The following is a 17342-nucleotide window of genomic DNA, read 5'->3' as shown; positions in this document are numbered from 1 at the left end:
CACTGACAGACAATATTATCCCCGTATGTATTACGATACATATTTGAATAGCTGTAAATGGAGTGTCTGACAGGGTTCTCATCAAAGCATTTTGGGTCAGGAGTGGATTGGGGTCGCACGAGAGGAAAGGTGCTATTTATGCATTGGCTCTTGGACCCTGTTCCATAAGTGATTGACCAGTCAGATGATTGGAATATAGAATATTAACAATGGGTTCTTGAAGCATCCCTCGTAAAATGTTAACAGGATCTCGCAGGTTTGTGACTATCTAGGCGGTATGCATAGGCTTAAATATTTTGATATTTCCATAGTCAGATATAACTTTTTGGCTTATTGACTTGGTGAGACTAATAGGCCAAGCGAAATGTTTTATAATTATGATTTTGCAGTTTGGTTGGTAGATGACAAATTAACGTTTTGCAGTTTGTTCTTTGTGTTTTGTACACGCCGTGATGGTTAATGCAATGTTGAATGAAAGGGGAAGAACTGTGTTTAAAGTCTATTTTTAGAATATTTTTTTAGGATTCCCTTATTTTTACGTCATATCCGGGTATTTCCCAAGAAAACAAAGATGGCTTCGTGTTTTTGCTGTTTTCGGTGTACAAACTCTCTTTTTGGGCCAGGCCATGTTCCACTTAAAGAGTTACCCGTTGTCAAGTTAGATACATCACATATGGGTAAGGCTTTATGTTTTAGATCCATAAGCATTGAGTTATTCGGCTGCTTACAATTTTATTTTAAAAAACATAAACAGCTGAATCTTTCATCAAATATTGCCATTCATTGCATTTAATTTTCACACTAATGAGAAAATATTTCATTATTGTCAACACAATAAACCCTGACGTAATAAAATCATTCTTTATTTTTAACTAGCTTATGCCTGATTTCCATAAATACTGTAAGCTTACACAGATGGCATTACATACTGTGACTTCATTGTCAACAATGACAATGTATCCAACCCACTAACAACGGTAACGCAAGCAATCAGTTTTGTCTCTACATTATATATTATCGCTAAGATACTTTGATATCAATATTACAATCCTATTTCAGGCAATGATGTAGTTATAGTGAAAAATGGTAAAAGAATTTGTGGAACTGGGGCAGCCCTTGCCAATGCTCCTATTCTACAAAATAAAGCTTATTTTGAAATCAAAATTCAAAGTACAGGTAAGCTGACAGTTGATACATAGGAATAACATGGGCTGAATGTTAGACAAAACCATGGATATCACTTTGGTGTTTCACCCAATTCTTAAACATGAGTTTGATTATATTTTGTTCAGGTAGTTAGGAAGTTATTTTATTTATTAATAAATACACAATTGATCTGAGCTAAGAAGTTCCTTATAATGGTAGCTTCAGATTTAGTCTGATTATAAGCTGTTCAGGATGTTTAGTTTGATATTCTTTCTGTTTCAGATCAATTGATTTGAAGTGTAAATCAATGATCACTAGACTTGCCTTAGAATAACTAAGATACAATGCTATTTTATCAATTTTAATGATTAACGAGTGGCAATGTCATTTGAATTCTAGGTATATGGGGTGTAGGGTTAGCCACACAGAATACAGACGTTAACAAGGTACCAATAGGTGAAGATGCTGAATCCTGGGTATTACGACATACTGGAGAATTAGTCCATAATAAACAAGTTCTAAATAAATTATCACCAGTTCCACAAGAAGGAGATATAGTGGTAATTATGAATCATTTACAGTTAAATTGTGTTGAAAACTTTCAATGTTTTAAATTCTCAAAGGACCCAAGTAATGAAAGACTTAGTTCTCAATGCAGCGAAATCTCTATATTAATACAGTTATTCCTTTGAGAGAACAGTAAAGGTGATAATAGACTTTCTGTTAAGAACATACTGGTTGATGCTTTTGAGTCTAAATCTACTATGGTATATGTAATAACGTTGCATAAAACTTTAACCAGTAATTGTTGTTCCATAAAGCTGTGTCTATATATTGTACTCACAATTGCTAAATGCCATTCAAACAATCTATAGTATCTATTCTCTGCCTATTTCAGGGTCTAAGTTTTGATCATATAGATTTAAAGTTTTATATTAATGGTGAAGTAACAGAGAAATCTGTAACTGGTATTAAAGGAACAGCATTCCCTATCTTCTATGGTAGGTTATGATTGTAAAGTTAATTGGATTCAAAAGAGATATTTTGTACATTGTTGTCTATCCAAATCCTATATGACTAGAAATACTTGACATCTCTAATAGAAAAACCTCTAAAGTGTTTGAGAAAGATGAGCACCAGTTACATTATTTTATGTAGAGCTCAAATCAAATAAAGTCTTTGTGGACTTCCTGAAAGTTACAAGTTCAATGCAGTCATGCAGAAGAGAAAGATGTGAAACTCTGATCAAAAGCTCATACATTGCAAAGGTGAAGGATGTAAATTAATTTTGTTTTAGTTTTTGACAACACTCCAGTTAATAAGTTTGAAATTGTCTTCTATTTCAGTTGATGATGGAGCTGTATTAGATGTTCAGTTTGAGAAGTTTTATCACACTCCACCTGATGGTTATGATAGTATAATGATAGAACAGTCATTACTGTGATTGTAGATATCTCTCTAGCTGTTTATATCTTAACTTATCATAGCTTCTTAATATCAGCCCAGAATGAGTGGTGACATTGACCCCATAATGTGACATCATTGACCCATACCATGATGGCACATCTTCCTTACAATGTATCCAACTTATTGTAATGACATAGTGTTTTGATGTGTATAGGGCATTATTTCATTGGAAAAAACCCATCACAAGGTGTTGGGTTTTTTCATAGGCCTATGTTGCATTGATAGTTATGAGGAAAGCCTGTGGAACTGCAGTAAGACATTTTGAAATATAGAGGAGCAAGAATACTAGTTTTGATCAAAATGATTATTTTAAAGTGGTGGTGAACAGTGAACCAAATCAAATTGTAGAGAGAATTGTTAAATATGGAAAAGAAAGATTAAATATTTGATTACTGTACTTGTTCCACTATACCTATGGCCAAATTTGCTCTTAAATAAAATGTTTGTGATGAACAAAAATAAAATCTAGGGAAACAAAAAAATAATTTGATCCACAGAAATTGTTTTTATTATTTTACATCAGATAAAATTTCAGATCAATAAAAATGAACAAGGTTATTGATTTCTTGAATTCATTCTGAATGTCAGTATCAATGAATTATAATGTAATAATAGCAAGCTTTCATTATATCTGTCTAGTTTATATTACTGTCTTCCTACATTGGTAATATTATTGTCTTGATTGTTGTTGTTTCTCAATCACCCAGAAACTTGCTGACTTCTATTTAAAGATCTGTTTCTTGTCTTGTCTTGGATTTTTGAACTAAAACTGTTTTCTGCGTGACAAAAAAAGATGAAAAATTAGGTTTAACCTATTTTAACCAACATCTACCAAACTGACCAAAATTGTTCACTGAGGAGAATCTTTTCATTGATTGTAACACTTAAGTACATGTATTAGAATATTTTCCGATTGAAGTATCTCATTGTTAATTTTCAAATGGTTTTTTGTTTTATACTGTATTAATATCATACAGAGCCGAATTATAATCATTATTGAAATACAAAACATTATATTTTTTATTGAATTTCAGATTAGTTTTTGATGCATATGTATTTAATGTTATATAACATGTAATAACCTTCACAATTAACAGTCAGCCAGATGCACCATTTTGGGGGATTGATTTGAGTCTTGAATATCTTGGTGCATCTGTCCCTTTAAAATGTAAACCCTTGTGTTTCGTTTCCTGTTTTTTCAGCAGGTTAAAACACTTCTCATTCATGATCTGATAAGATTTTTACCTTATACTATTAAAAGTTATCATGACAACATAGAAAAAACAAGTGACTGAGTTTGTTTTGAGAAAATAAAGAGTCTCATGTCATAATAAGTCTAGGTATTATCGATGTGATGTCATAATGTCTTTGTGTATCATAATGTAATAACTTTCGGTATTTGGAAAATCAGTACAGAGGATTGCTCTCTAGAGAGAATTATACTTTATTTACATAATAATTATATCGCATGCTTTATATAATTCTGATTGGTTGCTCAACATTAAAACGTCACAAGTCATGATATGACGTAATCTCGATTTTAATTTAAGCTACCCCAGTTCTCTAGAAGAAAACACAACTTCTGAGCACAATTTGAAGCAACAAATTTTATATTTCCCAGAAGGTAACCGCAAGAATATGACTAGTGAAGCAAAAATTGAGATGACTATATCACATTGACCTGAAAATTCCAAATATATTTGCTTTGATGGATCCTGTCTGTGTATATTAATGTTAATTGTAATTATACTGTATTTCTGTATAATATGTAAAAACTTTAAGTTTATTGTATATTTTGGCAGTACAAGCTGTAAATTTTGAAGCCTTGTTTGGTTAAAATGACTGTTTCTTGTTATGTGCAATAAATTCTTACAAACATTCCAAGGTACGTTTTTAAGTTGTTGTATTTAAAATGATAATATTGCGTAATAAGTATAATAAGTTGGTAGAAAATTTCCACTTTGTTTTGGTAAATAAAAAAGGGCACAATACAATTTATGATCAATGTTTCTCTTCCTAATATGTAATTTTCAATGATATTTACAAAAAAATACATTTCACAAATACAAAATATAAAGTTTGTGTCTTCTGAACTTATATTTCTGAGAGGTCTCTGGCTATTTGATGACTGAAAAAAAATAACTACACCGCTGAATTTGCCAATTCATGATGAAATGCCAACTATTCCTTCGCTGTCTTTATAGACTACATAATAATAATATCACTCTAAAACAGTAGGTAGCTGACTGATTGTTCTTGACTATTAAACAGTGAAAATAATTCTGTTTACAGACTGATTGTTCTTGACTATAAATGATGAGTTGGCTGTGGAAATGATTATGTTGGCAGACTGGAAGATCTAGACTATAAAACGGTTGATAACTGAGGAAATGGATTTTGTTTGCTGACGACCAGTTTTTTATGTTGATGTGAAATATAGCCCTTTATCTTGTTCTGAAAAAACAAAGAGAATTTTACATTTGAACATTGAAAAATGAACACCAATCAAAACAAAACTTTTTCGGGAATTGATTTATCTTGAAAAGAAGTGACCAGTAGGAGAACATTTCAGTCTGTATCAAAGTATTTCTTTGAACCTTCTTGTGTTCTTTCTTTGCTAGAAAATCAGACCTAATCCTACCTCATAAATAAGATTGGCTACAATACAGGCTGTTTCATCATCATCAACATCTTCTACCTATAAAACATAAACTCATAATTACATAGAACATATCAAGAGGTTGAAATCAGGGAAAACTAACACTTTTGATGCTTTAAATGTACACAATTTTTCATTCTAAATAAAAAGTTATTTGTAGCTAATGTTAAAGCAACATATTATGAATCACATCCATTTGTGATTATCATTATCAGATGTCCTCAATAAATTACACCCTTCATATCATTGAACAAGCATAAATAAGACAAACAATAATAAATCAGTCTACTACCGTACATACCTCCATCATTTTAAGAACTGATGTTAATGTCTCTATTGGTATTAAATGATTTTTGTCATATATTAAATACCTGAAAATAAAAAGACATGAGACTAAAATGGTGAAAAAATTGTTGTTTTCTTTTATAATTTGGGCTGCTGTAGAATAAATCGGCTGTTGATAAATAAATATATTAAGCAAACAATATTAGCTATGTGGACCATCTGAGTTGACAAACCAAATAATTGTAGAAGGGTATAAAAGAGGTGCATAGTCCAAACAAATCAAACTGTTACTTACACTTTTTTGAATAAATTCCTGTATGTGATAACTTTTAATTTTTCTAGAATTAAATAAATTCCACATTTAATAAAGAAAGCTTCATTTGTCTCTAGAGCTTCATTTAACTGTAATAGATTACCAGTGCTGAAAAAATTAATTGACAAAATAAGTGATAACAGCAAAATGTGGATTCTCTTAAAACAATGCTGAGATTGTGCTTGAATACAGAATAATATATTGACACTGAATAATTTTTACCCTTCCAAATCTAACATATCATTTACAATATATTATGTTTATTTCTAACAGGAATTAATATTAAGATCTTTATCAAATGATTTAAAAAGAACACCAACCTGACAGCTTTCACAACCTCTACAAACTGTGTTAAATCATATTTCTTTAATAATGTTACTTTCGGCATGTGACCCTGAAACATGGCAAATCAATCAATCAATAAATCAAGGTATTAATTACAGACAATATCAAAATAAAATCTATCAATCAATAAATCAAGGTATTACAGAGAATAACAAAATAAAATCAATCAATAAAATAGTGCATACATATAATGTAGTCTCTCTACAGTTCTGTAAGAATTCAAGGGTGTTGAAAATACTTGATTGTTAAAAAAATTCTATTTATATATATATTGGTGGTATCACAGTCAGAAAGACTTAACATATATGTAAACTACATATTTATTTGTTGAAAAGATTTATGTATGAATTATATATTATCTTTATCAGTATCTTACCAGTAACATTTTAACTGGTATAAGATATATCAATATCAATCTTTTATTCTTCTTACTTCTATGATGACAATGTTGAAATGCGAATGTTAAATAGTCTTCAGCTAGAAATAAAATATTATATTCAGCTAAAAGATGTGAGAATAAACTACGGATGTCTTGCTTAAAGAAATAAACAACTAAAAACTTCAGCTCTGCAGTTTATGACATAAATGAATATAATATATAACATATGAAGTCATTAGTAGCATTAAAGTACTTGTACACCACTTGTTTTGACAGCAAGGCTGTTGGAAACTTTAGACAGATATGACGGACACTGATTGCGAGCTAAATGTACAATAGAGGTATAATATACTTACCACTTTTAAAGTCACTGTCAAACATGGCCTTTCTTCCTACATAATATCTGGAAATACATAAAAGAAATTTAAAACCACATAAGAGATAATCAATAGTAATTCAAACATAAGATCTATCTTACATACTGACTGAACATCATTTCTTCCTTAGTAATTTAAAACTGTCAGATTGCCAACAAGCTAAATGGTAATGATATTGAAAGTACCAACCTGAATGTGATAAGTTGTGAGAGTGAAAATTGATCTTTAATTGGTAAACTGTCAATAGCTCGTACTAGAGGTTTACATAGGTGAAGTTTATTTATCTATAAATATATATATATATGCATGAGTATAACCTTATGTGCAGAAAGTCATAAATATTACAAGAGCTGCACAACAATTAAATTTCATGAAATCTACTTAAATAAATAAAATTTTGAAAAATAAAAGTTTGCGAAAGATGACATATTGTTAAAAGATAGTTACAAACCTTAAAATATATCTTAAATAATTGATTCACTAGATTTAACATTCCCCATTTTTTAGAGTCATCTATTGCTGCTCGACTGAAAATAAATACCCCAGTATGACAAACATTCTGAATACAGTATAATCAATTTAGATTCAATTTTTTTTAACTCAACCTGACAAGTCTTCAGAGCTCACAAAGTAAGTAGCATCAATGGATTATGGTACTGGAACAGAAGCTTATTTCTAAAACAGTTCATCTGGATTTGTCAATCAAAACCCAAATCTGTTCAGAAGCAGGAGTGCAAACATTAAATTGTAGATTTCACTTAATTATTTTTTCAAATAAAAAAAACAGCTTACTTATCACTAGCACAAACTCTAAAACATCCCATCAATAATTCTGCTGCTTTCTCTAGGTTTTCTCCTGGTTTACCTTTTCTCTTATTTACAGCTTGTATGTCAGCCTACAGACACAATAAACAATATCATACTATATGGACAAGTGATATCAATGCAAGACAATAACAAATGTCATTCAAAATCTTAATATTGTTTCTAGAAATAGCACACACTATGTATGTTGCTCAGCAGTTGAATAGTTTCCTATATCTCTTAAATCTTTAAGATACAAAACCCTGCATCAATAAGAATGTAGAAAATAATACTCAGAAGCTAAACTTACACTATTAGCAAACAATCTAAGATCTAAACAAACAGCATACATAACAGGTAAACACCAATTCTCTTCTTTCTGACTCTGAAATATCTTGGTGAATGTTGTAGGGTGGGGTTAAGAAATATAAGTTAAAACTTAAGTTAGACATTTTATATTTTTTATATCAAAACTTTGGTTTCAAAAGAAGTGTTTATTAAGAAGTGTGGAAATAATATAAATATCCATAGACTTGAATTATTTTGATCAAATATATCTAAAGATTCCATCCAATAACTCAATTCAATCAACTGTATTAGGAAGATGTAGTCCCCAAGTAAGAACTAGAAGTTCTATATTAAAGGATATTGTACAACTGAGGCCTGGCAAGTAGAAGCTTGTATAAAATCAAGATTAGATACACACCAACAACACCTGTAATATATCAAACACCCATTTAATACATCAAAAATAATTTCATATACTGTAATCAAAAGTCAGAAAACAAATTAGCGACATTGAAAAATTATATTTGATGTATGCACATACACATTTAATAATAACCCTACAAAAATAAACTGAGATTATTAATGAAATTCAAAGCTTATAACATCTATTTGATGTTTCAACTTGCAAACACATTTAGATAATCAAAAAAACTTTGTAGACTACAGAAGTAAATGTAAGGATTGACAAACCATGTCTGACAGCACTTTCAACTTTACGATCCATTTTAAGAAAATTACATTAGGTAAAGATATATGTACCTTAAATGGGCTGAGACTAGTTCATCATATGGTGGATGAAAAAACCTCTGACACTGAGATTCTGGTTCCTCTAGTTGTAGTCTGGGGTTAGCTACATGAGCATGTTTAAATGATAGTAATTCCTGAAAATCACAAAGAAAGTTTTATGATAAAATATTGATATTTAATTTATTTGTTGTAGTTTTGGTGTATCTAATAGGTTACCGCTACTGTAATTGATTGAAAAAAATGAGTTGCAAATGAATGTGTTATGTCAAATTCGGTGAATGTACCCCAAGTTAAAAGTATCATAAAAATATTATTTCATAAGTCTTAAACTTAAGTTAAAGTTATTATTGGCACTATAATGCACAGTTAACACCCCAACTAGTCTTACTATTAACCAATGATCTGGGACTTACAGAAACTTTGATACCATTGCCTCTTTGAATAGCATCTTCTAGCTGAAAACATAACAAAACAAATCAGTGTGTAAAACAGTGCCGTAGCCTACAGCTCGAACAACTTTTTTTTTATATAGCTTAAGACCATGGTTAGAAATCCAGCTTCAAAAAATCTTTTTTCAATTTATCTGATTAGGTTTAAATCATAAAAAGGACATGCTCTAACTCATAAAGAATGGAACAAAACAAAAATTGATTGGGTGAGGGGGGGGGGGGGGGGGGCTGACTTGATGTTCTGTTTATTATAAGCAGTTGTGGAATTGAAACCATATCGATTATCAATCCCATATCTATCCCACAACATCCACTCCTTTCAGAGTAGTTTTGGCAGTCATTTAGACTGAATTTAACTGATAAATTAGATAAATTACCATTTGAAGGTACGAAGAAAGTGAAAGATGCGCCATTTTGCAAAGAGTTCTCTCCCTTTAATATTCTACAGTCCAAAAATTGCATCATTGTTTCACAGTGATAGCCACAGACATGGATATATTTAGATAGATACGAATAGAATCCATAATTTATACCATAGAAAACACAAATATTAAAAACTGGATGATCATTCAAAGTATATTGATCTTATTTTCATTTTTGGACCAATGTTTTAGATTTTATGCTGAAGCAATGAGCAATAATTTTTATTAATGCACTTGGTTAATCTCAAATATAATTTTGTAATCTATCAAATTTTGAAATGATTAGCCTTAAATAAAAACTGAAAAACAGAGAATGAACGAAATTTAAATGTAATTTGTGATTGTCTTGTTGTCCACGAATCATCAAATAAAAAGATAATTTAATTTTTTTGAAGAAATAGAATCCATAATTATGTTTTAGGCGTTATCTGGAAAACAACATGGAGGAGAACGAAGATGTTTTACAAAATTTGCAGATTATTTTTCCAAATAACATTAACCCAAATGCTGCAAATATCAATAACTACCCAGAAAGAAAGAACATATACCTGGGAGAAACTGTAGCTCTATGTGCAGTTGTTGCCAAAAGTCCTGCTCTTGGATTAGATTGGAAAAACCGGGTTTCTCAATTTGCAGCCACAGCCAAATTCTCAATAATCGATGACACAAACAGACTGAAACAGAAGTCACCTAAGAAGGCGATGGGTGGATCAGGCAGCCTATTTGTTCCCTGTCCTGTGGCTGTCACATTAGCTTCTGATTCCTTTAGATCTGAATATGATCATGAAAAGGTATTTAATCTTTTCATTCTTGAATTCCAAAAAGTCAGGGCAAGGCTTCCCTAAAAATATTGTGATCAACTCTATTGCAAGTCTGGTATTTCTCAATGTAAAATTCCTCACCTACAATAAATCCTGAGGAATGGGACCCAGATCCTGATTTGCTGTTAGTTGAATTTATAAATAATAAGATTGGTCAAAATGATTTCTAGACCATCGCAATCATACAATAATTTGATCTAAATTTTGGATCTTATTTGCAGGTAGACAAAGCCTATTTTCTAGATGATACCCATTATCTATATCCACTACAAGCCACTCTAGATAATGTAGAGGGTTTGGTTAATAAAGCAGAGTTGACAGTTACAGCCTGGATGTTCTCAGCTCAACCTGACCCAACACCAGATCAATTAGCTAAGAAAGATTTCCACCTGGATAATCCTACATTAGAATTATTGAGGAAGAATACCGTTCATCAGAAAACAGGTATAAACTTTTAGGGTTGTATTCAAAGTTGCTATTTGTACAACAACTGATTGTCATATACAAAAAATGTTAGTTCTTCTTAGATTTTTAGATTCTAGTGGGTGTTCACTGCTCTCTTAATATGGTCATATTTTTTATGGGAATTTTTACTGAAAATGGGATCTATCAGACGATATTTAAGCAATTAGTTGATAAACAGAAACTATATATATATATATTTCAGTGAGTAAAACATTAAATGTAAGAAATCCTCCAGTGTTTAAAAGTAGAATAACTTCAACTGGTGAAAAACATCTTTTATTAACTCAAGGTTTGTGCATTTTATTCTTAAACCATTTTGTGTATATTCGTAAATATTAGCCTTGATAAACTATTTAGTGGTTGATATCTAGTTATATCTAGGGCACTATATCTCAGTGTTATGTTTGATATTTCAGTGTGTAATATAAGTAATGTTATGTTTGATATTTCAGTGTGTAATAAAAGTAATGTTATGTTTGATATTTCAGTGTGTAATAAAAGTAGTGTTATGTTTGATATTTCAGTGTGTAATATAAGTAATGTTATGTTTGATATTTCAGTGTGTAATAAAAGTAGTGTTATGTTTGATATTTCAGTGTGTAATAAAAGTAATGTTATGTTTGATATTTCAGTGTGTAATAAAAGTAGTGTTATGTTTGATATTTCAGTGTGTAATATAAGTAATGTTATGTTTGATATTTCAGTGTGTAATAAGAGTAATGTTATGTTTCATATTTCAGTCTGTAATAAAAGTAATGAGAAGATGGAGTTATTAGATATCAATATATTAAATACTGCCAGTAAATTTAATAGTATAGATGAAAATAGTACTGAGTCTAATTCATCAGATGAAAATAGGTAAGTAATCAGAACTGGTACTGTCTGTATTAATGCTCTTTGGTCAGTTTCATACAAAATATTATTAAAATGCATTAATACAATTTTTGATGATTTTCCACACAATTCAATTATAAGAGTAATGCCCTTACTAAACCATACAAGTTTTGTGATTAAGATTGCCATTTTAGTTTAAAAGAATTCAATTCAATTAGATTTATAATTTTGTATGCACATCCAGTGCTTTAAAGAGTCAATCCAAAGTCAACTGTATGTCTGTAACACAGCAATAAAGAAATAAAATTTTCAGTCAGATTCATATGACAGACTTGGCAGGGTAACTTAGAAATTACACATTTTTCTTTTTATACAGTTAGTTTTGATTCAAAATGAAAATACTATAGAAGTTCATTTAAAAGTATGTTATGATATGGACCATATTGTATTTGTTTAAAAATGGGTAGTATATCAGTATTATATCTAAGTTCAGTTTGATCCTGTTTATTTTGGTCCCTGTATATTACAGATATAAAGAGAATATATCATCTACTGTAAGATGTATTAGACTAGGCTCTAATCAACTACCTGTTACTCTATTACCAGAGGAAGAGATCTCCTGTATATTTACCTTAACATCTCAAACACCACACTCTAATATAGCTGAAATGGTAAGTAAGAAATTAATACAAGGAGGCATCAACTTGGAGCCAACTCCTTCCATATATTTCCAAACTTGACATTTTTTCAAGCACAGATTGCTGAAAAATGATTGTCCAAATGATAATATTAAAATGTTCTTAGACCTGGCCTTTTTAACATTTCCCCTTTAACATGTAGCAGTCACATTAATACTTGACCCTGATTATAACTGTTTATTTTTTAGGAGTTATATTTTAAATGTCAATTAAAATGGCGTCACAATTCATCATCTAACGATGTGTTAACAGTATACAGGTAGAGATATATTTATTTCATCTGATTCGATGTCATATCGTTGTAAGCTATTAGAAGAGAAGAAGGTGCAGATTTGTTTAAGACTATGAAACTAGAGTTATATGTTTGTATGCTGTTGATATAGGTACATTTAAAAATCTGAATTAGAATCTTCTAAATAGGAATATACTTTGCATGGATTTCTACAAATATTCAAAACACAATTAGTTCCAATATCTTTGACATCACATCCAGAGATAGTAAACTATTCATTTTCTGTTTACAGATTACCTAAATACAGTATACAATACGCACCTTTTATCATCTCTATAAACTGTACAGAAGATATTATTGTGGGTAAAAGGTAAGAATTAATGACCCTGCCAAAAGAAACACAATACGAATTAGGAAATTATAAGTATGAGGGGATATCAAGGTTGTGTCAATGAGATAAAGTATACATAAAATTGTGCAATGAATTTTTTGGACAATATATTCATTGTGGACACAAGTGCTTCATTATTAATTCATCAAGTGTGGGCAAATTTATTATTTTTGATATCTGTACCTGCCTATCCCGTCTTCATTAGCCCACATGGTGCAGAAAAGTAGGACGTAAAACTCCATTCATTTCATTTCATTTGTACCTGACTATCAACTAGAAACATTATATTTTATGATTATACAAGAATGTTATTTTATACACGCTTCCATTGTTCACTGATATAAACATCCTCACCCTTTCAGCAGAATGTTTAAACTGATTAACTGATGAATAAACACTGTGTGATAAATATTATCTGTAATATACTTTCAGTTTTACTCTGACTTACAACATAGTGAATAAACTACAGGATTTTTTAAGTATGAAACTTTACTGGAACTTGAAACAACAGTTACTACAGGCTCAACATCTAGGTATGGTCTGGTTTATGTCTTCCAACTTAAGAGAAATCTAAGGGAGAAATTAACAATTTTGATTGCTAGATGCTATAAGTATTATGTAAAGATAAAAGATGCCTGATCTGGTAAAAAATATTTTAACATCCTTGTTATAAAGATCCCTTGGGCCTTGACACATGAAAATTGACAAAATTTAGAGGAGGCAAACTGACATTGCTGTTCAATTATAACATAATATCGCAAAATTTCTCTCAGTGTACACAGAGTAGTGTTTCCCATTGTCATTTGCTCAAAAAGGTACAGAAACTAAGACATATGCCTCTACAACTGTAGCTGATTTTCTTATTTTCATTTGCCTAATCAGATGTAGAAAAGTAAGACATAAATCTCCATTTAATTTCATTTCTAGTTGGATGTATATTCATTACCAGTGTTTGTTATATTCTAGGTGTAAACAATAAAACTATAGAGAAACTAGAGATGATGAATAGAGCTGTTATATGTCATGATCCTGATGTCTATGTGGGGTAAGGTTATAGTCATCTAGAGAGTGCACAACCTATTAACCATCTCACCTTTGATCTAGTAAAATGATATTCTCATCACTAATAAATTATTATAATGACAATGCATTGACCATGGAAATCATGAATTGATAATATTCTTCTAGTTATTTATCCCCTCTTAGTATTATCTACTATTTTTTTTAATCCTGATAACATGATATGATATCACAATATATTCTGTATTATGGTAACAAATTAAATTGTTCTGTGGACTTAATGTTAATATAAACAAAAACTCAAAATCTAGTTTTCATTACTCAAGACTCAGGAACTATAAGAATCTAGAACAGAGCTGATATATTTAACCTTTATTAGTACTAACTAAGTTATTGTCATGGCTGTTGGTTGAGTTGTAATTTGTGTTGAAACAAGGTTTATAAAGTGAACTGTCTTGGAGACAATATATTATTGAGTGTAAAAACTTTCTACTATTTGACAACTTTGAATTTTTTGCCTTTACGATGTATAATATACAACGATTCATATCAATGCTAATAATTTTAGCAGAGAATCCACAGCTTTGATTGTTATAGTTCAAACACTAGATATCTTATATAACTAACTAACATAGCTTGCTTTTATTAACAGTGCATGTCCTAAAGGTAGTTCTATACCAGTTCCTGTTTCCTTTGAAATCCTAGAACCGGGAATATTTGAGGTTTGTTAATTCAGTAATTATATGTTGTATTGATAACTGCATGTGAATGTAATGGTATGACTGCAATGTCAAGATGTTACAAACTATGTCTAACACCTTGACTGCTTGACATCACTTTAATTGTTTCACTGAAGTTTGTATATTTTGGTAGGAGGTGTGACGATAGACTGAAATATGATATTACAGGCACTACATGATACATCATACACATAATGAATTTTGCAGATTTGTATATAACACTTTCAAATAGTTGAAGATTATACCATAAATAAACCTTGTGATGCCACAACCAGTACTTCCATAAGTTGGTTTTCAAAACTGCCATCAACATGATCTAAACATATTGATCAACAATGTTGATATTTGTCTGATTTCAGTTCAGTGAGATGATGAAGGTGAATCTAAGATATGCTCTTCCAGACTCTCAGAGTACATTAAAACAGGATTCCGTGGGTACCCCTGTTTCAATAGAAACAACATCTACCTTATCAGCTGATGACCAGCTGGCAGCTTCTGAGGAACTGTGGAGAGATCGCAGTGGGAGTACATCCTCGTTAAACACCCCTATATCAGAGAGTGCTGAAGAGAAACGGAAGTCATTTGCTACTAAATCTTATTCCTTCGGTGATCTTGGTCCCACTTTATCTACAGATTCTGATGAAGCTAAAAGAACAAAGTAAGTAACTGTATAATTGCGAGTACTTTTTACCCTCAAAGAGCTTGTCAAGCTGGGGTGTCTCTCTATGTGGACGTATATTGTCGGCACCCCTGACGTCGGTCAGTCCGTCCGTCAACATTTGCTTGTAAACGCTCTATAAACTAGATTTTTCGATGGAATCAAATATTCATAAAACGAAGATGAAGTTCGAATTTGAGCTATTTTCGACCATTAGAAGCAGAGTTATTGCCTTGCCCCAAAATCTTGAATACTAACCATCCGCATGCCGTGGTGGGCGTATATGGCTGTGGTCCACTATCTTAAACAATCACTATCCAGAAGGCCTAAACCCAGCGCACAAATTCTTCTTGGAGTGTTGGAACAATTCAACCTTTGGAGGATTCTGATTTGAAATGATACGAAAAGCATAATTACTTTCATGTAATAAGATATATTCTGATTATATTTTCAGGTTTAAGAATATTAAGAGATCGTCTGCTGTTCCTCCTCCCCGACCCCCACCACCTAGAATGTTGTCACAGATTGAAAAAGATGTCACCAATCCTAGTAACTTTCTTAAAAAATCTTTCCAAGTTTATATCCCTGGTTGATTAACATGTTTTTAATTAATAGAGGGCTAAGCGATACGTTTTCTTTAAAGTAGCCAAATTAGCCAATTTAAAGGCTATATTTTGGCATTTGCTTTTTATATTTGTAAAGGGACAGTGTTACCATTTTCTGGGGTTGATTTGAGTCTAGAGAAAAATATATGAATTGTCTTCAGAAGTAGCCTACTAGAATTGTACGAAAATCGCATAATTTCTTCAAAAATATGTCTTTTCTATATATGGCAGTGTCTCAAGAAAAGGCAAGTCATTTTTTTAACTTGGCTCAAATTTTTACGTTGAGCTGTTAACACTATTACTGATTGACTTAGCTAAGAATAATTCCAATTTCTGAGACTAAGGTACAGATGGTCAAAAAGATGGTGCATTTGTCCCTTTAAAATATTGTTATCTTTTTTTTAGTTATGGTTGTTATTTTTGTTATTGCTTCTCATTCATAATATCATTGATATTTTAATTTGTTATTTCTTTTGTACAACCTGTTAAATCTCTAGTTAATAATTACTTGTTTTGTTTTACTTTTTGTTTTATTTGTTTTCTATTTAATAAAGTTTGTTTTGTTTTGTTTATTTTTTCTATCAAATAAATGTTTGTTTTGTTTTATTTATGATTGTTTTGTTTTATTTATGTTTGTTTGTTTTGTTTATTTTCTATCTAATAAATGTATGTTTTGTTATATTTATGTTTGTTTTGTTTTGTTTATTTTCTATCTAATAAATGTTTGTTTTGTTTATTTTCTATCTAATAAATGTTTGTTTTGTTTTATTTATGTATGTTTTGTTTTATTTATGTTTGTTTGTTTTGTTTATTTTCTATCTAATAAATGTTTGTTTTGTTATATTTATGTTTGTTTTGTTTTGTTTATTTTCTATCTAATAAATGTTTGTTTTGTTTTATTTATGTTTGTTTTGTTTTATTTATGTTTGTTTGTTTTGTTTATTTTCTATCTAATAAATGTTTGTTTTGCTTTATTTATGTTTGTTTTGTTTTGTTTATGTTTGTTTTGTTTTGTTTATTTTCTATCTAATAAATGTATGTTTTGTTTTATTTATGTTTGTTTTGTTTTATTTATGTTTGTTTTGTTTTGTTTATTTTCTATCTAATAAATGTATGTTTTGTTTTGTTTATGTTTGTTTTGTTTTGTTTATGTTTGTTTTGTTTTGTTTATTTTCTATCTAATAAATGTTTGTTTTG

The 17342-nt window shown here is 30.3% G+C and overlaps 3 protein-coding genes across 3 annotated transcripts; 2 read left to right on the top strand and 1 right to left on the bottom strand.

Annotated features, from left to right (window-relative positions):
* Positions 1-571: 571 nt before the first annotated feature.
* On the top strand, positions 572-2590 carry LOTGIDRAFT_125726 (hypothetical protein; the record flags this gene model as incomplete). The annotated part of the gene is made up of 5 exons (XM_009062354.1): positions 572-677; positions 1060-1176; positions 1546-1706; positions 2045-2147; positions 2493-2590. The coding sequence occupies 5 exons, from the start codon at positions 572-574 to the stop codon at positions 2588-2590; spliced, it is 585 nt and encodes a 194-aa protein (XP_009060602.1).
* A 2013-nt stretch (positions 2591-4603) lies between these two features.
* LOTGIDRAFT_219074 (hypothetical protein) lies at positions 4604-9680 on the bottom strand. Its single transcript, XM_009062353.1, has 15 exons — positions 9637-9680; positions 9224-9265; positions 8823-8944; positions 8425-8490; positions 8086-8182; positions 7764-7867; positions 7423-7498; positions 7161-7255; positions 6951-6997; positions 6592-6692; positions 6191-6264; positions 5853-5978; positions 5574-5643; positions 5255-5311; positions 4604-5067 (listed from the first exon to the last, which is right to left on the bottom strand). The coding sequence occupies exons 1-15, from the start codon at positions 9670-9672 to the stop codon at positions 4978-4980; spliced, it is 1203 nt and encodes a 400-aa protein (XP_009060601.1). The 5' UTR covers positions 9673-9680; the 3' UTR covers positions 4604-4977.
* Positions 9681-11367: 1687 nt separating this feature from the next.
* On the top strand, positions 11368-11712 carry LOTGIDRAFT_86709 (hypothetical protein; the record flags this gene model as incomplete). The annotated part of the gene is made up of 1 exon (XM_009062342.1): positions 11368-11712. A coding segment is annotated over one exon (345 nt), but the record flags the coding sequence as incomplete, so codon positions are not given.
* Positions 11713-17342: the final 5630 nt, after the last annotated feature.

Source organism: Lottia gigantea (assembly GCF_000327385.1).
Source record: "Lottia gigantea unplaced genomic scaffold LOTGIsca_51, whole genome shotgun sequence".
NCBI classification, from domain to species: domain Eukaryota; kingdom Metazoa; phylum Mollusca; class Gastropoda; family Lottiidae; genus Lottia; species Lottia gigantea.
This window is presented reverse-complemented; position numbering and strand designations above follow the sequence as displayed.